This window comes from Xenopus laevis, chromosome 3L, assembly GCF_017654675.1.
Source record: "Xenopus laevis strain J_2021 chromosome 3L, Xenopus_laevis_v10.1, whole genome shotgun sequence".
NCBI lineage: Eukaryota > Metazoa > Chordata > Amphibia > Anura > Pipidae > Xenopus > Xenopus laevis.
In genome coordinates, this window is record NC_054375.1 from 74,852,355 (window position 1) to 74,873,529 (window position 21,175).

Consider the following 21,175-nt stretch of genomic DNA (forward strand, 5'->3'; position numbering starts at 1 on the left):
GCCACATCTTCATATAAATAAGACTTTGTGGCTCTACTTGAAAACGAAGGTATGAAAGAACAAATGTGCCTGGAAGGATAGGCCAAAATCAGCCCAAACTTCTTATATAACTGGTTAAGACTTACCCAAAAGACCAGTTATTGCTGCAAGAGCTAACTGTACAAAATATTATAAAATGTGAGAATTTCATTTTTTAAGCAGACGATATATTTTAATTTTATATTTTTCTTGAGATTCATTTTCTAACAAAACGTCATTTTTGAAGCAAAAATAATTTCGAGTTTCAGTGGTTTGCAAAAAATATATCTCAGAGAACAAAATGTAACTATGGGATTTGTTTTTCAGTAAAATCAGGGCATTGGCCAAAGGTCTGAATATTTTTACTGTATGTAACTTGAGGAAAAAACTTGTGCCAGTCAAGAGCTGGCCATAAACACTAAACACATTCTTCAACAAGATATCTGTTGTGTAATTCTGGCAAGCTCTTTAGCCTTACCTTGTAACTATCTGTATTTTTTGACTAATGTCAGAATGTGTCCTGGTATTCATTAGGGATGCACTGAATCCACAATTTTGGATACGGCTGAACCCCCAGAATCCTTCGCAAAAGATTCGGCAGAATCATATGCAAATTAGGGGTTGAAGGGGAAAACATTTTTACTTCCTTGTTTTGTGACAAAAACTCACGCGATTTCCCTCCTGGCCCCTTATTTGCATATGCAAATTAGAATTCGGTTTCGGTTCGGCCGGGCAGAAGGATTCAGCCGAATCCGAATCGTGCTGAAAAAGGCCGAATCCTGGCCGAATCCCGAACCGAATCCTGGATTCGGTGCATCCCTAGTATTCATAAATAGAGACTTTTGCATTCTGTTGTACAGTTATCTTCATATATATGTCATTCATTTTATATAGACAGGTATGGGACCTGTTATCCAGAATGCTTGGTACATGGGGTCTTCCGTAATTTGGATCTCCATACTTTATGTCTACTAAAAATCATTTAAACCTTAATTAAACCCAATAGGTTTGTTTCACCTCCAGTAAGGATCTATAATGTCTTACAATAGTTGGTTACTGTTTTATTTCTACAGAGAAAAAGGAAATCATGTTTAAATAATTATTTGATTAAAATGGAGTCTATGTAAGCTGGCCTTTATGTAATTCTGTGCTTTCTGGATAATGAGTTTCTGTATAGTGGATCCCATACCTGTGTTACAATTTATGAACCACTTCCTCATTTCCTAACGTGTTCTTATACATTGTTATTTCCAAGAACTGTAGCTATTTCGCTCATTTTAATGCTGACTACTTTAGTGTACGGTTGTATACGGTTAGATACATTATCCTCTATTTCTTCTACTTGTACGTCTCTAATTTTACATAAACTAGTCTGGTTGGCTGTCACATATGATATGATAAGCACTGAAATCTAACAGTTGGATATAAACTGCTGCTATAAATGATCTGTGCAGTGCAGTTGAACCTATTTTTAGTAGTATGCTAATAATCTCATGTAAAACATGTTTGCAGGTCAAATTATATTAAATCATGCAAAAAAACTCAATTATGTAGCCCCTGCTTAAGGCATATACCAATGGTGACAGCCAACTGAAAATGTGCATTTCTGACAGAAGCAAACCATCACAACCAGTATGTGCCATAAGCAAGAGATGACAATTTTAAGTGTTATAACCGGAGCTGTTTTCCACTTGAGCATCACAGCAGACACAACTTCCCATATGTCATAGGTTATAGACTGCCAGATGTAGAGTAATATAATGCACCATGAAATGACTACAAATTGTCTCAGTAGGAACTGATTATAATGTTTGGTGGAAAAGTTCAGACCTTATACTTCCATTTCATAGTTTAGGCATTATGACTACCAGTGTCTACATGTATTTACATCAGTGAACATGCAGATTTGTTATTTCTTGCTCACACCACAAAGTAAAACACTACGTTATATTTTCACACATCTTATTCTACATGCCATTAGACAGCAGATTTTCTATTTCAGTATTGTGATTATTATTAGCACAGGGACCTAGAAATCAAAATGCAGATTACTCTGTCTACTAAATGGGCTGACATTTTCATTTTTGATTTGCTGAATAAGAATAGTCTAATGAAAAGTTACTGATTTGGAGTCAGAGCCTGAGTACAAAATGTACGTGACATGGAGACGGAAGATGGGAAATGTATTATAGACAGTGAGGAACTGCTGCTTTCTTCGTTTTGATGTGTATTCTCCAAGGGCCTTCATTTATGGCAAGCATCAGCTCTGTGCAATGAGAGGAAAACATCAATATAAAGCACATTACCAATTAATACATTCCTATTGAATTGTCAAGGCAGTTAACGTCTACACTGAAAAACTCTGAAGTACGATACACCGCTGAAGAATTTCAATGAGTTGTCTAGACTTCACTAGTACAAAGCATGAAAGAATAAAATAAGGACAGTTTATTAAAGGTACATCAATGCAATTGCATTATATCTGTACGGGAAAGTACCGGCAGCAGGTTCCAAAGGAAAATTCCCTCCTTGTTAACAACACACAAAGAAATTCTAGGATTGATTTAAACATTAATTATAAATTGTGCAAGATCCCCCCATAGTAAGGGAACCCTGGGTGCACCAGATGTTATAGAGCTTTCTCCCTGACAGGCAGGGAGTTGTATTTACTAATGGGTGAATAGCAATGGTTGCCAAACCTACAGTTCTAACTAATGGTAGGAAACCATGATGAAAACAAATATAAATATGACAGTGAATTGTACAGGAAAGAAAACGTATTTGCATGATGTCCCAGCAAAAATGCACTGAAGAACATGCAAATTGTCATCTCTTGCTAAATGTGAATAGTTATGCTTGGTTCTAGTTAGAAAACCTGTCTTGAATACCCTCCTCACACAAGTCAACTTACATGTAGGGGCAGATTCACTAAGGGTCGAATTTCGAAGTTAAAAATACTTCGAAATTCGACCCTCGAATTGAAATCCTTCGACTTCGAATATCGAAGTTGAAGGATTTAGCGCTAATCCTTCGTTCGATCGATCGAAGGATTTTTCGTTCGATCAAACGATTAAATCCTTCGAATCGAACGATTCGAAGGATTTTAATCCAACGATCGAAGAAAAATCCTTCGATCAAAAAAAGGTTAGCAAACCTATGGGGACCTTCCCCATAGGCTAACATTGACTTCGGTAGGTTTTACCTGCCGAAGTAGGGGGTCGAAGTTTTTTTTAAAGGGCAAGTACTTCGACTATCGAATGGTCGAATAGTCGAACGATTTTTCGTTCGATTCGTTCGATTTCGTTCGAATTCGAACGAATTTAACCAATTCGATGGTCGAAGTACCAAAAAAATACTTCGAAATTCGAAGTATTTTTCATTCGAATCCTTCACTCGAGCTTAGTGAATCTGCCCCGTAATGTAACAGCCCACTCCCTGTGACTTGCACCCAAACTGTTCCTAACCCCCTTCAACTGAAAAGCATATTGCCCTATACTGTATACCGCAGAAACAGCCAGATACCAACACGTGGGGGGGGGGTTGTTATTTTGTAAACTCATACTGATTAGAACTTCAGACTTTTATTCAGAAAACTTGTAGTACACAGCAGTTGAGCCTCATGGCTGAATACCAGCTCCTGAACAAACAAGAAGGCTGACAGTAAGAACCACAGAAACACTTATTATCAACTGAAGCCCTCTAGTGTCTGGAGGTAAACACACCACATCTTACCCTTTCAGCCTGTGAAATAAGAAAGATGAAAAGAAAGAAATACTGTAACATTGACAATTATAACACGCCTACATTTTTTTCAAAGTGGACAGAAACTCTCAGAAAGTCTAAAATGAGAACTTTAGCATTGTTCAATTAGTCGCAATGGTTTGTGAATAACTCGTCCAGATGAAGTTACTTCACTTGCCTATTGTTTGACAGACTTCCTGTGGCCAGCATTTCCACCTGTTGTGCTATCATTAATGACCTGGGCAGAAGGTACTTGTTCTTCTGGAATTTGTAAAAGATGCCTGCGATTCCCATGCTGGGTCTGCCCCATATCTGTACGAACCACATATGACCTTGGGCTCAGTCTGTGAATCACATTGGCGGGCACTTCCCAAGATTTGGAACTTTGAATGAGAACTCTACTATTGTCACTCAAAGGTGGAAGTTCTCTGGAATGTTTGGCATGAACTTAATTTCTCTTGGTTTTAAAACTAAGCTTTTTGTACACCACTGTTTTATCTTAGTATGGCGGCCATGTTGAGTGGCCGAAACTCTAGTGACAATCTGACACCCAAACAGAAGTTCTGCTGGAGATTTTTCAGCTTTGTGGAACTGCAGGGTAACACATCAATGCCAAAAAGGGGTCTTCCTTTGATTCCCATGCTTTTTTGAGTATAGTTTTTAATATGAATACTCCTGCTTCTGCCAATCCATTTCCCTCTGGATGCTCTGGACTTGAGGTCTGATGTATGAATTCATATGTGGACGCAAAATTCTTGAATAATCTACAGGCAAATTGCGGGTCATTATCAGTGACAACATCTCTAGGGATGCCATGTCTAGCTAGAATTGACTTGGTGTGCTTGACAACCTCTTCAGCTTGCAAATCTTGTAGCTTTGCCAGTTCAGGATTGTATTGTGATCAGGGGGTCAGGGTGCAAGTGGCTTTGGTGGAGAATATATTCATGTTGGTGTTTTCTGCCCACTGCTCCTAATCTCAGCATTACCTCCTCCAGTCAAAGATACCTCTTTTATTTTTCTATATGCTTTAATAAGCTATTTTGACTTTTTTCTTTTTAACACCCAATGGAAAAACTAAGTTGAATGTATAGTTGTTTCTGTTTTTCTTCTGTGATAGTGTTTTTGACCAAATTTAGGGGCAGATTTAATAACTGTCAGTATTTTCTAACCCACAATATTTACCTGTTTTGTTTTTCCCAGAGATTTCTAAGAAATGCTTCACATTGTTCAACACCGATTGACGAATATCGAGTAGAAGTCACCACTGTATTACGACGCCTTGACTTGTTTATGGATCAATTTCGTAATGTGTTGCTAACATCAATCTCAGTCTTTACCCAAGGACGTCTCACCATTGCCAATTTGGGGACATCTGAGGGGCGCTTCATGCAGGTAAATGTCAATATTGATTCAATATGCACGGCCCTGTAAAAATGAATCATCTATATGTTTTGATTTATCATTACATTTTTTCAATACATGATGCTAAAGACAAGGTGGATTTTAGAAGCCACGCAGATCTGGTTCTATTACCTGCAGTCTGGTCAAAGGCAAATTTAATGACTACATGGCTTAGATGACCTGCAAAGAAACAGACTATAAGACTGCTATGTAATAAGGTGGTGTTGGGGAAAAAATGTTATATTTTCCATTTGCATTAGTGAGCATTGAAAGCGCAATGCTAAAATAAAATTTGCAATGTAATAAACTGCATGGGGAACATTGCTTTGCGAAGCAATAACTTGTTCCATTAACTGCAATATTTCCCAATGGCATTCATGGGAAGTGACAAAATTCTGTTTATTTTGATTGCTGGCGTTTCCAGAATAACATTGTAGTCTTTAAAGGCCCCTTACTTGGGCAGAGGACATCATATAACCTTTTAACATGTTTTTATACACTTGCCTTTATTATTTATTGCATGATCTCCTTGCTAAGCACTAAGTCAAGTTGAAAAAGTACATTATCCCTTGTAAAATACCTCCATGAAGAAATATATAGAGAACCTTTTGTCCTTGCAACATAAAACATGATAAAGATAATGTGTGCATGACACACGTGTACATGTTGTGACAAGGTGTAAAAGGTGCTGTAAATTATTGATTGCAGCGTATTAAGCGAGATGTTATGACTGAACAACAGATTAAACTTGAATTCTGCTCATAGGGTCTGATTATTTGAGAGTGTGAATATGACAAAACAACGAGTGTAATACAGTTTTTACTGCAGCTGCCAAGTATGAAGAGGAAAAGAGAAACAATTTTACTTCCTTCCTATGCTTCAACTTGTTGAAAACCTTTGCGTTCTCATTTTTTATGAAAGTTTGCAGCTGTTTCAGGCTCGTTCATTGTTTCCAGTCTGGGGCTGGGAAAAGGGAGCTGAGAGCCCAGCTGCTGGGTGCAAAATGAATTGTGTATTTTGCTGTGGGCATCCGCTGTAATGTGTAACACGGGGCTTCAGTGCCAGGTCCTAACACTTCTGGGCTTAGCACCATTTTCAAAGTAATTAGATATTTTAGGGTAAATGGCTTGGGCATGTCAGTGTTTATTTCACTGTGAACTTGCAAAGCTCTAAATAGACAGGGTTCTTTTTGTAATGGCTGTTGCCATCGTTATGTGTGAGAATTAGAGCATGAAACATACTCGAGATGAGAAATTACAAGCACAACATCTTTTCATTAGGCTGTGCCCTTTGAGTAAATACTTAAGCTTCAAACTAAACATGTGCCAGAACCACTAATCTATCTCGTCCCTGTCTTCACCAATAACATATAGTCAGTAATGACAGGCTGTTATACACATATCAGAAAGATGAAAAAGTTGTTGAGTGCACTTTACATTCATAGGTAAATGATAAATTATTTCTGTGCTGATTGAGTAAAAGTGCTGTGGCTGGGTTCATAAGCTAGGCTTCAGTAAGACTTTTGATGCAGTTTAGGGCTGCCAAGTCCATTTGCTACTTGGGCCCAGTTACAAATACTGACTTTTAGGACCCAGTAAAGTTGTTTCCCCAACGGATTCCCTAATAAAGACCATCATAAAAGTTCTCATCATTAAATATAATGACTAATGACTGCGAGGATAATCAGACTGCCCATAAAGGGTTGGAGACACTTCCCATATATTGTCCGATTCATCTCCTGGCCAATATCAGTATGTTATTATTAATTTACTAATTAGTAAATATTAATAGCCAAGGATAGTGCAGGGTTGATTTATGTTCAAATAACGAATTTGATTCATATACTAGACATAATAAAACTAACAGTTATTCCACTGTGTTGCTTCTTTGCCCTCCCAGGATACTTAATTTCAAAGATGTGGCCTGCCTACCCCTACTTTCAGTTTTGGTGTGCAAAACGAATGTGTGTCTTGGGAGGGTGTGTCCATCTGCTTGTGTGTCATTCAAATGGGCATCAGGCTCTCCTCTTTGCCTGGGGTATTGTAAATGACCCCAATGATGTCTCAAAATGTAGTATACGGTAAGATAAAACCAAGGTGAGATAAAACCATTGGTTTGCGGAGGGAGCATAAAAAAGTTGCTGCAGACTCATTAACTGGGTGCAGCACGTTTCCTTGTGATACACTAAGGCAGTGATCTCCAAACAGTGGTTCATTAGCATCAGGTTGCTTATCAACCCCTTGGATGTTGCTCTCAGTGGCCTCAAAGCAGGTACTTATTTTTAAATTACAGGCTTGGAAATAACTTTTGGTTGCATTAAAAACAGGTGTACTGCCAAATAGCCAATCACAGCCCTTATTTGGCATCCTCTGGGACTTTTTTGATGCTTGTGTTGCTCCCCAGCTCATTTTACATTTGAGTGTGGCTCACAAGTAAATAAGGTTGGGGACCTCTGCACTAAGGCATAGCATGAAATAGGTGTAGGATAGACAGAAAAAAAGTGATAGGGTAAGGCACAGTCACAAAAAGAGACACAATAGAAATAATAGCTATAACTGGGTTACAGTTGAAGGAAACCTTGGAAAGTTGAAAGTAAATTGGGAAGTAATTAATGGATGTAACTAACTTAAAAGGCACACATTGACTCATCGTCCTATTTATTTAGAGCTTTTTATAGAAATATTCTGCATACTTTCAAAACACAGCAAAGAGTAGGAGATGTTTCTGTTTGAACTAAACCAAAAACGTAAGCATCAGATGTACCTTCAGCAATCTTCTCTTACCTAGATGATACTTGGCAGGATGAATAGTTGAAGGAACACACACCATAACTGACTTTTTTTTTACATTTATTTTTCAGGTTATTATCTCACGGACTGGTCAGCCAAAGCCCCATGTTAATTTTCTCCTTGAAGCAAGACCAATTTCTCCAGAAATTGTCATTAATACAGCATCTGAGGAAAGTGGATACACTTTGGTTAACACAGGAATGCAAGTTAGTTGGTTCCTTCTGCTCATAATTTACACAATTACAAATATTATGCTGTAATACAAGAATGTGTTATTGATATGAGATTTCTTCTGCTCATAATTTACACAATTACAAATTATTATGCGTTAATACAAGAATGTGTCATTGATATGAGATTTGATATGAGATTTACTGCAGCCCAAACCTCATTATTGTAGTGTTTATAGGCACTCAAGGGCCTGTGCCTAGGGCAACAGCTCAAGGGGGTGGCCTTTGAGTGCCTTTATGGTAAATCCAAATGTGCAGAAAACTATAACTATATACAACTGTATGCAAGGTAAATATGTATGAATTGATAAGGTCATTCTTAGAAAGTAGATTTTCTAAATTGCTTTTCTGTGTTACAGATAATAAAAGTACCACTGGTGGTCCTTACTTGTGGACATCTGAAATCATGCAGCCATTGCCTTTCATCTCCCTCTGTGAATTGTGGTTGGTGCAAGAATCGCTGTAGCACAAAACAGGAGTGTTTAAATGAAGAATGGATTCAAGAAACCTGTCCTCCTGCAGTTTATGAGGTGACAGTAATATTCTGCCCATGGTTTAATGCGGAGGGGTCCAGCTTCAGGCTGCCAACCGCTATTAAATTTCAACTCCTATTTAAGATAGTGGTATGAGTAGTTTTCATACCGGGGAACCTAAGACCATTCATTACATTACCCACATACTGTAGTTCCTTAAACAGTTGGATCTTGGATTAAAGAGTATATATTATCTCACTATATTTTACCTAACTTAATATTAGTATGGATACTTTAAGTAAATGGAGACAATGGTAGTAAAATCTTCAGAAGTAGTCCAGGTTTTCCAGAATGGGTCCCCTTACTTTACACATTTGCACTTTAATACAATATTCTACCAGTAGGTGACAACTAGTTGATAAGAGTTTCTCATTTGATTATATACAAAGAAGTATATACAAAGTACATTTTTGGTTTCTTGGCTCTTAGACTCTAGTAGACCCATATCTACAAGAATGCCCACAGACTGGGCTAGGATTCTTGTAGATAACTAGATAATGTGCTGGGGGTGCCAACACTGTTTTATAGCTCTATTTATTTTAGTGCTTGCCACACTGGTGCCTTGAGTTCTTAATCCTGGTCGTTGTCCAGTTTGCTTTGGATTTCCTGTTTTTGTAAAGTATATGGTCATGAAACCCTCTCCACTAACAGAGAAAAGTTTTAGAATTGCCTACACATGCAATGATTTATCACTCTTGCAACATATGGAAAATAAAAAGTGCAAAATACAGTGACTCATTCTTCTGCTAAAGAAGGCATCATATAATATGTCATTGCAATTTATTTTAATTATATATATTTGTATTCCCACTGTGCATGTTAAAGCATGTCCTTTCTTATTTCTGTACTTTCTCCATATAGTTACATGTTAGATTGCTGTTGTATTTTATTGTCTCTGTAGGTATAGTGTTTATGTTGTCTAGGCAGGTATAAAGGTATGAAGGAATAGCTGAGTGTGTGTTTGAAGAGTTTACCAATCATGCACCTCAATCCCCGTAAATATGTCTGATGCTATGAAAATATCTTTGCACATGCTGTGGAGACACAAAGATTTGCCCAATAATGGCTTGCAGTGGCACATGTTTATAAGTGTGTCGTTTCACAGGTGCATGCTCAGGTACCTCTGGAACATCACTTCACCACTGCACATTTATATTTAGGGGGTAATTTATCAAAGTTCAAATTTATCTCAATATTTTCTGCTTTGCAGGAAAAAATCAGATTTTCACAATTTTTTCGGATTTTTCACCCGAAAACTCTGATTTCTTATGCTTTTTGCCCGAAAACTTTGGGGTATTGCACGAAACCCAGCGCACATCAAAAAATCATTGGGACTTCTCCCATTAACTTATATGCAACCTCGACATGTCTGAGATGCCAGATTTTCAGATTCAGACTTTTCCATCCTGAAAAATTCATGATTTAAGTCCGATTTTATTTGGGGATTTTGGGGATTTTTGCATTCGGAGTTTAGTAAATAACCCCCTAAATTTCTGGTAAAGAGAATTATACTAACTCAGGTATATTTTTGATTTAAATAAAAGCATTACACAAGACATGTCATTTTGAAAATGTCATTTTGAAAATGAATTGATGTTTTAAGCATATAACTCTAGGCCACTATTCATTTAGCAGAATAAAAATGTGACACGTCTGTCTCAGTATTTACACATTAGTTGTGTGTCATGCACATTTAACTGGCCCAAGGGACTACAGTTATGTCACAAAGTCACAAATCCCTTTAAATTATGCTATTTGCTATTATAGCACTTTAAGGGAGACTGCGGCAGGGACCCTCAGAGGCGACAGAGCATCAGCCTTGTAACCATATCAAGCAATTAGGGATGAGTGATCTAAAACTCACTTAGAAATGGATTAAAACAAGGAGTTCCAAGTCTTCTCCTGACATTACTGAACTATAACCTTTACGCCACTAAATCTTCTTTCTAGTTGCTATGTGCCTATTCCCCCCTCTCATAAATCATGTCATGACTCACAGAAGAGCAGAACATTTCAGGGCTTGTGTGATGCACATCAGTAGGAGTATTCTATAAAAATCTTGTGTGGTTTGTGGCAAGAATTACAATCAACTCACCCCATTCCTATATTAGGAAACCTGTCTATTAGCCATAGGCAGCTTGCAGTGCTCAAGATGTTGTTATAACGCTTCACTTTTAATATGATGTTTGTAGAGCTTTCTTTTAGCTAAAAGGAGAATCCTGCTATTTATGAGCAATCTTTACTTGTCATTGGGGCTTAAAATATAACACCATACATAATGTATATCGAATACCAACATTCAAAAGAGTTTTAAACTATGTCCCTGATCTACCATTACCTTTGGAGTAAGGAAAACTGGGAGGTATAATTATTGCTCCTCTTACTCTATAATCGGTGCTGGAGCTTTACTTGTTATCCAGTACACAGCAGCCTGATTGATCTCAGATGATCTTTAGTTGGTGCTCTTTGGGTGTGAGTCAAGGTCAGTACTATATTTTGCATTAAATACCATTGGGATATTTCTGTATTGTGAGCACAACCTAGGTAGTTCCTTTCAACTATGGTCTCAAATAATAATATATCATTAACAAATGTGAGCGCTCTCTTGAAGGTGTTATTGGGACTTTTTTTGCTTTGTTTATTTGACTTAAATTCAATTGTTTAAGAGCAACAAAAATGTCCCACATATGCCATTTAGTAGTTTTTATTGGCACTGCTCTACAGGATTCATATTCCCACCATTGTTGTAATTTTAGCACAATTTGCACTATATAGAAAGCCCTTCCTTTCATAATTGTCATCTAACTGTTTGGGGGTACTTGTGCATTGTATTAGAGGAAGAACAAAAGGTAAACAAAAGTTCATCAAAAGAAAGCAAAAGTAATTTTATTGTATGATATTGGTTACAGTTGGGCTGCAGTACTTTAATTTCGCAACCAATTAAATAGATGCTATCAACAAATCTGACTGATTAAAGTATCCATTAAATTTCATATTTCAAAACTACCACTTATTCTGTTTGGATTCTGTAGCTTTAAAGGGGGGCCTCCAACCATAAATTGTTTTTTTTTAATGGAACACAATCTGAGCAGCTTTCCAATATACATTCATTAAACAGGTTTATTGGTTTTAAAGTTTATTAAATGTAATTGCTATTCAAATAAATAATTGTATCCCTGTATGTTATTTGAGTCTTAACACAATGTAACCAGTTTTTCTTCTGGTCTGTCAATCAGCTTTAATGTGCTGGCTTACAGCATTGTTTCAGGAGTCAGACACAGCAGTGCAGAGAATGTAAACAAACAAATATCACTTAACTAGCAATTGCGTTTACAAATAACTTTAAAATGGCTGACAAAAATGTGTAATGAATGTGTATAGGAAAGTTGCATAGAATTACATTTTCTTTTCACTGTGCTTAAAATAATTTTTGGAGAGATATAGTTCAGTTAGTTCATATAATTCTCAAATTGTATACTGCAAATCATGTCTTAAAAATGTCTGATTTGTTGTTAATTTTGAGGGCAGCATTAAACTGGGTGTCTGAGGCCCACTGAGGCATCAAGAAAGGGTTCCCCCTCCCACACCCACATTGCTCCGCCTACCCTTTACCCCTATCATATTACTTTACTTGCTTGCAACTTTAAAGGGGAGCAGGTCAGGGTCACCTGTGTCCCCTGGGGTTTTTCCCGGTGTTCCACCAGTGCAGTCTGACCCTGTTTAAGGGATATTGTAATAAATGTTCCTATAAACATCTCATTGGTTATTATGGGTCATTTGTGGGCAAACATAAGGCTTAAATTACATTGCCCATTTTCAAGGAATTATTTTATTATTTACCTTGGCTCTAAGCCAGGTAATCAACCTTCAAAATTGATAAAATAGCAGGGAAATAGCAGCAATTAATGTATTATTTAAAACTGAATATAAAAATATAGTTTATGAGTGGTAGTAACTCTTATTTTACTGTATTCTAGGTTTTCCCCTCTTCAGCTCCATTAGAGGGTGGCACACAGCTAACCATATGTGGATCGGATTTTGTCCTGAGCAAAAATAATAATTTTGATTTGAAAAACACTGTGGTAATAATTGGCAAAAAGCGTTGCAAGATAGAAGGGAAATTCAGTAACCAAAACAAGTAAGATTTATTGACTTTCATAGTTTCATATTTGTGCTTTTTTTAAAGAAGGGGGAAAAAGAATAAATTATAATCAGTCATGTTAAAACACAATTTAATGTCCATAACAGACTCCACAGCCCATGCCCCAAGGCATAGATACTGGAAAGATTACTGCTAAATTCCATCAGTTCAGTAAAGAAATGTTGGCAGTTAGATGTAGTTTGACAGCAGCTGCACATGGACAGTTTACAGAACTCAGCTTTGCATTATGTGTTATTGAAACCTTTATCATGTCACTGGGCACATCACAATGTTATATTTGTTCATGATCATTTATTCATTAGGAAATCACACGTGGATTTGCAATGGGAGTAAAAGATACAGACAATATATGAAAGAACAATGAGTAAATAAATAACATAAAATGGGAGAAAGTAGGAAGGGCAGTCTGAGCATGAGCTTGATTTTTCCTCATCTAAACTGGCTACCTGTCTTCTGCTTATACCATAGGCTGTATGCTCTGTATCAGTTACCCATGTTTTATCTCACATACTTACACTTATACTGTCCTTCTTGCACTTATTTAATGAACGAGCTAAAGCAAATGTTAAAGTTGGACCAGGAGAATTGTCTTAAACATTAGTTTGTTTTAAATTAAGCTTTAGTATGATGCAAACAGTGGTCTTTTATAACAATTTGCATCTCGTTTTAATTTGTGACTTTTGCAATTATTTTGTTTCCAATCATTTTACATCTAACTATAAAAAAACACATAACAGCGACAGTGATTTGGTTAGAATTGTCATACACAGGCCATTTATTTCATATAATTCACTGACAAACAGTTTGACCATCTATCCGTGTCTTGCCAACCTTACAAGATGTATGGTACACACAAAAACTGAACCATAGAAGAAACAGAAGGCACACAGACACGGACAGGCAAATTGAAGGAACTGCAGCCTTTATGTCAGACATAAAAGGAATAAACACACAGCTTTATGCGTTTTGTGCATTCAGGCACTTAAACCTTGGCTGACACCAAAACTCAACCAACAAATGGCTCCAGTAGCCAAGGTCATTGCCTAGCACAAACTTGCACCTTCACATAGCAATTGTAAAGAAGGCATATAGCGTAACATGGTCTTTAGGGCAATTGTTGTTTATCTTTCTTTTTCTCTTCTCTTCTCTCTGTGAATTCATTTTAAAGATGACTGGTTGTTGAGTTTGACTACACATCTAACAACCAGATTAGAATAGATTTATTCAGTGTTTAGATGTTATATTTTCTTATAAATATTGTTTTATGTTTTGTCTCTATCCGTGCCCTTCCTGTTCACCTTCAAATCTGTCATCCAGTCTTCTTGGTTAATAGGACAATTGGAACCCCCAGCGAACAGTTTCATTCCAACTGCAGAATAACCTAAACAGCAACTGGGGGATTTACTTTAGAACAAAATTAGAGAAAGATCGCAAAGTACAACATAACATTGCATTGCTTCCTCTCCAAAGGTTGGTGTGTAGAACTGACTCCTCGGTCAGCAGTGTGTTTAACATGAGCAGCAGTGTCTCCAATGGAAAGCAGGTGGTCAACTTCACAACTTTTTCCTATGTGGTAAGTTTCACAGGTATATTGGAAATCGTCTTCTTCACTTAATTCTTACCCAGAAACTACCAAGTGTTTTTTTCTCCTTAGAACCCCATTATAACAAGCATCAGGCCATCTTATGGCCCAAGAGCAGGAAGAACTTTGCTCACCATAAAGGGGCATTACTTGGACAGTGGGAAAGATCGAAAGGTTTATATTGGCAAAGAAATGTGTAACATTAAAAGGTAAAAACAACTTGTTAAATATGATTTTCAAGCTGTGTTTTGCATATACAGGTATGGGATCTGTTATCTAGAATGCTTGTGACCTGTGGTTTTCTGTATAATAGGTAGTTCCGTTTTCTGGAATATGTTAAGGCTACTAAAAATAATAAAAAATAAAAACAAACCAAATTGTTTTGCCATTAGAATGGATTTTTGATAGTTTAGTTTCCAACATGTACAAGGTACTGTCTTATTACAGAAAAAAAAGAAATCAGTACAAGATAAAGAGCTTTTTGTTTATATATGACATTGTGGAAAACAGCATTACATTATTTCAGATAATAGGTTTCCAGATAATGGAGCCCGTACCCATCCCAAATTCAACAAAATCTGAATGCTCTTCTAGCTTTGGCAAACCAATTAATTAAAGTAACAAATGTTTAGTTTCAGCACTAGGAGGGTGTAGGTGTAGAAAAGCAGTCCTACAGAACCAACACAAACTAAGGAAGTGCATTTTTAAGCTGAATTCATTTTTCAACTTAAAAAAAAATATAACATATGCAATGTCCTTGTTTCAGTGTATCCAGTGCAGCTATAGTGTGTCTCACACCTGGGCAGAGTACCACAGGAACATATTTGGTTGCCCTGAAGATTGACAATGCTAATCGGGAATCAAGCACCAGATTTACTTACATGGAGGATCCTAGTGTTTCTACTATCAAGCCAGTGAAATCTTTCCTTAGGTAAGCTGCAACATGCTCAATAAAACTACAGACATAGAAAAAAAGAAGAAAAATTGATCAATGCACATTCCCTGGTCCCCTGTCATATCAGTAATCTATGCAGATGCATGTATTTACAAAGACAGGGTTTTTTTTAGTTACAAAATTATGATCATAAGATTGATAAGCCACCATAGCATGTCAAGGTAAAACCCATATGGCGGTCCCTAACTATTTACCTCTGGTCATAATTTCAAATGCTAAAGCCTCCCGGCATAGGAGCATTACCTGAAATAAAAGGTCCCTCGACCTGGGCATTGGTTTTTCATCATAGGGCTTAGTCTTCCCCCGCCATTAGCTTTCAAAGGGGAAAGATAACCTAGACCCAAGCATTGGTTCCATGAGATTAATCCTCCCCCGCTTGCGGCTTTTAAGAGAGAGAAACAGCCCAGACCAACACCCATTTCCAAAGGCATTGTTCCACCATTTAAAGGGACAGGTGTGGGGGTGCTACAACCACATGGAAGCCTGGCCTGCAGCATAGCTGCTGAACTTCCGAACAGAATAGATCTGCTACAATACAAAGTGCAAAAAGGAAAGGTTGTGGGAGCACTCCATGGCTTAATAAAAATGTACTAAAATACAATGGAAGTGCTCCCACAACCTTTCCTTTTAACATGCTCAATAATATTTACATGTTACACGTGTAACCCTTTCGACACCCCTTTGTTGGTGTTACACCCCACGTGTGCTGCTTACCTGATGGCACAGGAGAGACTGGATACCTGGTACTTACTAGCGCAGTGCCTCCACCTAGTGGGATCCGGGAATGCACCTACGGTTGGCCCCACTAGGAATACAGTAACAACACACACAGTATTGGTTAAACTGAATATCGGTTTATCATAAAATAAATGGCCAACTAGTACATGCAGCACTCCTAACCAGTGGCAATAGGTTCTCACTAACTAACTTGCTAGCACAATCTGTCTAGCTAACTAACAAGGCAAAGTCCTTTAATGTACTTTAAAATAAACAGTCTGTTTATCTTCAGCGCTTTTTAGGGTACTGTCCCTTTAAACAGGATACTCACAAATCCTCTTTGGATACTTTACTTTAGAGCTCTCTTCAGGCGAGTCCAGCACAGTCAGTCATACAGTGCAACTACCAGCCCCTTTGGATGCTCAGATAGGAATCGCCTGCTGGTTGTTCCTCCAGTCTGTATTCTTTTCACACTCTCTGTTTTTCCAGGCACAGTATCTGGCTTCCCTGTGCCAGTCCGATCCAAATGAATCCTTTTGATGCAGCCTCTCAGCTCTCTGGGCCCACCAGCAGCTCTCTGGCCTCTTTCTCTGTCCACCATGTGGCTCTCTATGCCAGGCTTCCTTCTTTTGCCAGTCTCTGTGACTTCCTTTTCCTGCCAGCCACTCACTAGCTGCTGTGTCACTTCCTACTGCACTGAATAGCTGATTGCTAGGTAACAGCTTACAGCACACAGACACAGGATCTTTGCTTCTGCCCTTACAGTGATAAGAGCAAGGAGTTTGCACAAATTCCCTACACATGTTACAAATATTTCACACTCTCCCAGGTATTGCAGCACCACACAGTCTACAGTGGCCTCTTTAAGGGCTTTAACTAGGGCAAAAATGACTTTTGGAAGATTTAAAGGGCAGTGGCTGTGCTGCAGGCAAACAATGGAAAGTTCTGCTCACCACTAATTTTCGAAAACATTTAATGTTGGTACAATGAGGCTGTGACCACAAAATTCATAAAGACAAAAACAAGAGGTCCTCTGCACTCAACTCACTAACAATATATTTGAGACATGTCGTACCTTAAGCTACCAAAAATGCCTTACCCTTTAAACAAAACAAGGATTTTCTGTCCATATATTGCAATATATTTTAGCTGACCAACTAAGTCAAAGTCATCCCTGGTCTGGCCAGTCATACACTCCACTTTCATCCGATAAATTAAGAATTATATCACTGCATTATACAGGGTTGCCCTTTTATTGGCCGCCAGTGGGACATTTAACTATAGTTGGAAAGGGTGGAAGCTACAACATGGAGCTGGCCATGGCTCCTATATAAACTATAACAAACAAGGGAAAGTTGGGCTGCAGGCAAGTTGTTGAAGTAATTAGCAATGTCTCAGATACAATTAGATACTTGCTGAGCTACTAATGCTTGTCTGTATGGCTATTTTGTTGGGACATAGTTCATAATTTCCCCCCTCATTATTTTATTTCCTCTAGGAGTCACCCACTGTGTAAAACAAATGAAACATGCATTGCCATGATACATACTTTTCAATCATGTCGGAATATAATGATTTTCATTTTTGCATGTACATTCTACTACATACTTTGTTTAATGTTTTCTTTTATTGATGTTCTCGTAAGAATATATATTTTTGCATAAAATTCTGTAGAAAATTTGGTGAGTGCTGACAGCAAGTACTAACAATAAAGTAAAAGGACACATTGAAATAACTTAATACTTAAATATAAGGGCCTTTGGCAACATTTTTACACGTTGCAATAAAAGTATTCAATTCACAGGTTAAGGTTTCTCACAATTTTATTACTTCATTGCTTTTCATTGGAATTGAAATTGCAATAACAGTACGTTTCTGTAATTTTAATTTATCCTTCTGCAGATAACCATAGTAATTCATCATGCTGACAGAAAACAGTGAAGCTATCATTGAAACTAGACATAATAATAGTTATTCCTAGAGTGATTTCACTTTGGCCATAACAGTTCAGTTAACTTTTCTGAGATTGCTGGGAAAATTGGGAGGCGTAGGCCAACTATTACAGAAATGCACATGGCTAACAGCCAGCTTCCTTCCTTGGGCTCAGAAAGCAAACTGATGGTAGTCTGGGGTGTGAAAATAAACTGTCTAGCAAACTTAGAGGCTGAAATAAGACTGAAATAAGTAACATTTTGCTAACAGATATCTTGAACAGATGTAAAGTACTTAACTGAAATTTCGTGAGCATTACAAAGCTCACAGAATATTGCTGCAAAATATTGATTGGCTTTAATCTATCAGGAAGACTGCTGAAAGTTTGTGATTTCCTTTAAAAAGCAAATAAAGCCATCGACAATATCCAAAGATACAAAAATGTTTCTAATGAAAACAATTTAAATATAAATCATGCTATATTCTGAATGAAGCATAGTGTTTCAGGGGTCATTAGCCTTCTTCAGCCACATATTGAATAATATAGTATTATCAATCAATTGTTAAATCCCCAACTAGCGTCACCCTTAAAGACTCATAGGTTAAAGTGGCAGGAGACTGCTCGTTCAACATGAGTTCAGTGATTAGGACTTGTACTGAACATATGTTCATATTTATGTTTTTGTTATTTCTTGTGCTAAACTACAGTAAGCTACTGTTTGGTCCTTGCGAAGAAGATGATTAGAATACCAATATACCACCACCGCCCATCCCCCTTTGTTGTGACAGTAAGCAGGAGTCCAATATGTTGGGGGGTTTAATTATCTACCTTACAATGACCAAATATGTAATTGCTTACATTTCCCTGTTTGCCCTGTTTAGCTAAACATATAACAAAAAGAACCTAGATTTGTCATGATTCAAAAAAATAGGCAATATATGTTAAGCACAAACCCTGTTGAACCAGGGGTTTATAGCCCATTTAATAATAACGGCTTACTGTACCAGCTTGTAGAACACCATCTTTCTTTCTGTTTGTGAAAGGTATTAAGCTGCTGTGCATGCTCCATGGTTCAGTCACGTTTATAGGCACATGAGCTTCGGCCATAGTGGGAGTATGTTGGAGAGGCAGAGTAGTTAATGAATATCTGCAATTTTAAGCATGTATCTTATAAAATAAACGTTGAATAAAGGCTTTATTTGCCTTTAAAATGAAATAACTTATCTGTTCATTTTCCATTAAAGTCTGTGAAGGTTCTCCTTCATCCAGGTAATGGTATATCTATAGTAATAAGTCAAATCAACTGGACTTGCTGTATTTTCTTTTTCTTTGAAGATGTTTCGCTAGTCATCCGACTGGCTTTCTCAATTCAGACTGACCTGTACAAAAATATTTGTGGTTATATACCCTGGAATCTTACTCTAATCAGCATAATCTGTTTAGTACTACCAGCATGGGGTAAGAGACCTCATGGAGGTAAGGTGTTGATTGTATTAGCATGATTGGAGCTACGAGGTGTTATTAAACTGTCCAGGGAGAGGTGCTGGTTATACTAAACAGATTACGTCTACAGACGTCTTCAAGGAAAAATAAAATAAAATAGAGAAAGTCCAGTTGATTTGACTTATTGCTATAGATATTTCCCATTTATCTTCTCTCCTCCTCAAAAAGTTAATTGTGTGCACAGAACCAGTATCTCTTTCCTGCAAGGGTGTAGTTAATATTGCATTGCAAAATAAAGAGAATAGAAATACCGTGTTTATGTAGGCAAGTCCTAGCAGACTGCAACCTTTTAAAAATCACCCTGCTCCACATAGCATGATAAGCATTAAAGGAAATCTCAGGGGAAGCTAAGAATATGCAAAGGTTCTCTGAAGCAAGACAAAAAAATACAACAGGTGCTATATGTTTGTCATTTTATTGTATAATTATTTTTGAATGTTATTTAAACTAATATTAATGAAGAGAATTATTCATAAGGTTTTATGTATTACACAGTGGAGGAAGCTCCATTACCGCCTATGGAAAAAACCTAAATGCAGTTGCTTCACCTCTAATGGTAATTCATTTGTCCAAACTGGAAGTAAGCTACAACATGGTGAGTTTTTTTACATAACAAAAAAGAATGTAATTTTTAAATCATAAAATATCTGCTAAACCAATTAGTATGGAACATTTCGAGACTTATGAGTATATGACATGACAATTCCAACCACAACCCAAAAAAAACCAGTACAAGTATAAGCTCTGTTATCCAGAAGCACAGTATGCAGAAAGATTATGGGAAGGGGAAGGCCATCTCCCATAGGCTCTATTTTAATCAACTAATTCGAATTTTTAAAAATGATTTCCTTTTTCTTTTTAAAAATATAAAATAGTACCTTGAATTTGTTCCCAACTAAGATATAATTAAAACTTATTAGAGGCAAAACAATGCTATTGGGTTTATTTGATGTTTAAATAATTTTTAGTAGACCTAAAGTATGATGATCTAAATTACAGAAAGAGCCCTTATCTGGAAAACCCCAGGTTCTTGAACATTCTGGATAAAAGGTCCCATACTTGTACAGGGTTTTTTTTTTTAAGTTCCAAGCATGCAAGACTAGCCTTTAACCCAGTCATCCTTTAATAAATATTTTTTCTAGCCAGGTCCCCTATTTATAATAACACACAACTTAAATGGAAGACCCAGACATAGGTCTCTCATTATTATAAAGCAGAAAATAAAGATATATTGGGGAAGTGAGAAAATAATTGGTATTTAAAGTGCACAGGTAAAAATAGGTGCATAGGCAGTGTCGGACTGGCCCGGCGGGACACTGGGAAAAAACCCGGTGGGCCCGACCCTCTAATAGTATAAAATTTTTTTAAAAGTTTCCGGCGATGCGCATCGCATCACCGCTTGCGCATGCGCACCGAGAAGCGCCGCTCGCGCATGCGCATGGCGGCGTTCGAGCGGCGCAGTAGGGGGGCGGGGGGCCCTGGACCAGCAGTCCCGGCGGGCCCCGGTCCCCCCAGTCCGACCCTGTGCATAGGTCCCACAAACTTTCACAGTTATGCATTATATGGCACAGTAATCTTAGCATACTGGAACAGTGGCTTCCACATTAAATA

General features: G+C 37.4%; 1 protein-coding gene across 3 annotated transcripts in view; it reads left to right on the forward strand.

Moving 5' to 3' along the window:
- Positions 1-21,175, forward strand: part of met.L (MET proto-oncogene, receptor tyrosine kinase L homeolog) — an 84,870-nt gene that overhangs the window by 36,447 nt on the left and 27,248 nt on the right. For all 3 annotated transcript variants that reach the window (XM_041584854.1, XM_041584853.1, NM_001085560.1), the window contains 8 exon segments: positions 4,960-5,151; positions 8,021-8,155; positions 8,539-8,709; positions 12,690-12,850; positions 14,345-14,447; positions 14,529-14,665; positions 15,223-15,387; positions 20,060-20,159. In XM_041584854.1, coding sequence (XP_041440788.1) covers positions 4,960-5,151; positions 8,021-8,155; positions 8,539-8,709; positions 12,690-12,850; positions 14,345-14,447; positions 14,529-14,665; positions 15,223-15,387; positions 20,060-20,159 — 1,164 coding nt within the window.